The sequence below is a fragment of the Oryza brachyantha genome, chromosome 12, assembly GCF_000231095.2.
Source record: "Oryza brachyantha chromosome 12, ObraRS2, whole genome shotgun sequence".
Lineage (NCBI taxonomy): Eukaryota > Viridiplantae > Streptophyta > Magnoliopsida > Poales > Poaceae > Oryza > Oryza brachyantha.
In genome coordinates this window covers 1,096,762-1,100,510 of record NC_023174.2, presented here as the reverse complement: position 1 = coordinate 1,100,510, position 3,749 = coordinate 1,096,762, and the positions used below count along the sequence as shown (strand labels likewise).

Below are 3,749 nucleotides of genomic sequence, written 5' to 3'. Positions count from 1 at the left end.
TCTCGTTCTGGCTGGAGAGAAAGATGGCAAAAAATGAAGAGGCGCAATTTCGTCCGAGAAAATTTGACAGGACAAAAAGGAGGAGCGAGATGAAAAAAAACCCCAAAATAATATATCTGCTGCAAGGCACACGTTATGGATGGTGTTTTATCGAAGCCCAAATTAGCGGTAATATTTTCGTGACACCACCGGATAAGAGGGAATTTAACTATTTGTCACTTTTAGATTTGTCTACTCTCCAAATGCCCTTCTTATATTTATCCTTATAGAATTGCGAATTGCCACTGGTGAGAGATTTTTCTTAATCATTTGCCACTTTTGACCATATGAAGGTGCCATGTAGGACTGCCTATGTGGAGATGGACATGAAAAGACCTGGATACCCTATTATCTTACCAAAATGGTGTTATCTCCCTAATCAATTCCTCGTTCCCTATTTTGTTTCATCGTTGAATTTACTGTTCGTATTCGGTATAGGGTTAGCTAACTGCGCGAAAACTGAAGTGACGAATTACTATATGATTAATTAATTATTAACTATAAAAAATTTTAAAATAAATTAATATGATTTTTAAAACAACTTTCTTGAAAAGAATTTTTAGCAAAAAACATACATTAATAATTTAGAAAGTGTGAGCGCGGAAAGCGAGAAAATTTGGTGTAGTTAACTTATCAAAAGAACTCGGCCTTAGTTGTTCCTATTATATTCCTGAATTATTTGAAGTGTTCTTTTTTTTTCAATATACTATTGTATATGCTTGCATGAATTTGACTTGATTTATTTATGATTAATTGATAAAATTAGAGTAACATGCTAGTTGGGTTCTTTTGCTGGGATACAATGGGTAAAATGGTCTTTTTGCGTCCACCATCCATGCTAGCACTCCTATGTGGCGCTCCACGTCATCAAAAGTGGCAAATAATTAAAGTTATTTCTCTAACTGATGGTAATTTTGTAAGTGCAAATGTAAAAGGGGTATTTGGAGAGGAGACAAATCTAAAAGTGGCAAATAGTTAAATTTCTCTCGGATAAGAGTGATAGATATGCCATTTTCTTATGTAGGAAGGATGGAATGTCAAAGACTTTACTGAAAATTTTATATTGAAACCAATTAACCAGTAGATAGTAACACCAACAAAAATAATTGTACTAGACTACATCTCCAAGAAACAACACAGTGAAGCAAAATATGCTCTAGGCCAACAGGAAATAGAAGTATAAACCCAATTAATCAAGCCTTTATAGATAGTAGCAACAGACAAAGTTTGATATCTCCCACCAAATTGAAGAAAAATCGTATATGTCGCACAGTACAGTCGATTATGAAATTTTTGTGCTCGACGTGTTCCACATAGCTACAAGTAATACAGGGTAAGGACTAAGGACACACATCAAATTTACGCCCAATTAAATAGAAGGACGAAATATTTTTTTAGACTCGCGGCCACTTGATCGAGTGCTTAAAACCTAACTGCAATCATCAGATGTCGCCCAAAGTTACCCATAATTAGCGCCTCATATTAAAATTCTAAACTGCAGCGGGTAGAGCCATCGGGCCAAAAACTACGAAAAGAACCTAAAATTTTCGCTTCGCCTCGAATGCAGCGACAATCCAAGACATCCTTAAGAAATTTCAGTAGAGGGGAAAAATACGGCGAAATTAAGAACAGAAAATAGGTATGCAGAGGCATCGCCGCACCACCTCCCGTGTCACCGTTGAAGCCTGATACAACCCTCATTGAGATCCAATCCGTCCCACCTTGTCCCTTCCCCCCATCGTCTGCAGAAGAGAGATCTGCAGCAGCAGCAGCAGCAGGGTACCACGGTCCACGCCGCTGCATAACCCTAAGACCAAAAATTTTGGCTGTTTCAATGGGTGTTTTTGAAATATGCTATGGTAGGAAATAATTTCACTTTGACCCCTTAACAGAAAAGTAAATTAAATTTATACCCTTCATCCACTTCTTGAATTCTGATTACCCTGCAAATCGGCAGTTGAAGCTTCCCGCCACCGCCACGCACGCCAGGTGTTTGGCGCCACAACGCCCCAGGCATGGAGCTCCTCCCCCTGCGGCTCCTGCTTCTGCTGCTGCTCCGCCTCGTCGTCTCCGCCCAGACCTCGTCTCCGGCCACCGCGCTCTTCGTCCTCGGTGACTCCACCGCCAGCTGCGCTGCCACCACACTCCCCCTCAACCTCTCCTCCTTCACCTCCTCCGGCAAATGTCTCTTCCCCTCCGCCCACCGCCTCCTCCCCGACCTCCTCGGTAAGCAACCACCTGCTGAACCACACCTCGATTCCTTGCACGGCCTAACTCGATCGCGGTGTCGAACCATTGCTCCCGCAGCCGCCAAGATGGGCCTCCCGCCGCCTCCCCTCATCGCGACGCTCAACGGCACGGCGGCGGAGGCGGCAAGAGGCGTCAACTTCGCGGGCGACGAGGGCGGACGCGGCGCGATCTTCCGCATGGGCGCCGTGGGGCAGCAGCTGCGGCTGGCCACCGAGACGCTGCAGCTGCTGCGGCTGGAGGCCGCGACGCCGCAGGACGCGGACGCGGCGGCGGCGGGCGCGGTGTTCGTCCTGTCCTTCGGCACCGACTCGTACGCGCGGCTGCTCTCCCGCGGGTCGGAGGCCGACGCGTCGGCGCCCAAGCACGGCCGCCGCGGCTTCGCCCGCCTCCTCGCCGACCGCGTCGCGCGCACCGTCGCGGTACGCATCTCCGCGGCCGTCACGATCTCTTCCCCGCGCGAGCATCAGATCGATCGATTGGGATTGATCAATTCATGAACTGCAGGAGCTGTACGAGGCGGGGGCGAGGAGGACGGCAGTGATGGGGGTGGCGCCGCTGGGGTGCGCGCCGCGGGTGATGTGGGAGGGGCTGCACCTCGTGGACGGCCGCAGCTGCGTGGAGGAGGCGAACGAGCTCGTCCAGGGGTACAACGCCAGGGTGGCGGCGGAGCTGGAGGCGCTGCGGCCGCGGCTGCCCGGCGCCGACGTCGTCTTCTGCGACATCTACAAGGGGATGATGGAGATCATCACCCATCCCGCCAGATACGGTGACAAGATTAAGCGTAATGGCATATCATTAGTTTCGTAATTAATTAAGAACACTTAATTAGCGAGCTAATTAACTAATTGGCAGGATTTGATGAGGTGAGGAAGGCGTGCTGTGGGCTGGGCCCATTCGGGGGGACGATGGGGTGCTTGACGAAGGAGATGGTGTGCCCCACTCCACAGAGACACGTCTGGTGGGACCTCTACAGCCCCACCGAGGCAGCGACCAACTTCCTCGCAAATTGGTCGTGGTCGGCCTTGCCCAACTCCAACACCAGCATCTGTCGTAGTGTTAACTTGGAAATGTTAGCTGGTCGTATTATACGCTTTTTCTCTTAACTTTAAAATGTTAATGACCGGAAACTTATCGAATAAAAGTATAGTCATGTTTTTCTCTTAAAAATAAGGAACTTGGACAATAAACACTTCATATGTTAGAACGGAATAAATAACCCCGCTATCACTATTTATGTTTTCGCTCGGAGGTGGCACGTGTATAATACACAATTCGATATCCTATGTCTCATTGTCACGCAATATCTATAAAATCACACATGAATCCTTGTCACTCTTTCGGATGATGACATTAGTAATAGCAGGAACAATAGTTTAGATAACTAACATCTATATACTAATTTCACGTCATGAAAATAGTATATACACAACCCATCATGATCTTCTAATGATCTTCTAGTG

General features: G+C 47.3%; 1 protein-coding gene across 1 annotated transcript; it reads left to right on the top strand.

Moving 5' to 3' along the window:
• The first annotated feature begins 2,020 nt into the window (after positions 1-2,020).
• On the top strand, positions 2,021-3,513 carry LOC107305345 (GDSL esterase/lipase At1g71250-like). Its single transcript, XM_040529773.1, has 4 exons — positions 2,021-2,265; positions 2,347-2,708; positions 2,794-3,055; positions 3,142-3,513. Exons 1-4 carry the CDS (start codon positions 2,055-2,057, stop codon positions 3,390-3,392), a joined length of 1,086 nt encoding a protein of 361 aa, XP_040385707.1. The 5' UTR covers positions 2,021-2,054; the 3' UTR covers positions 3,393-3,513.
• Positions 3,514-3,749: the final 236 nt, after the last annotated feature.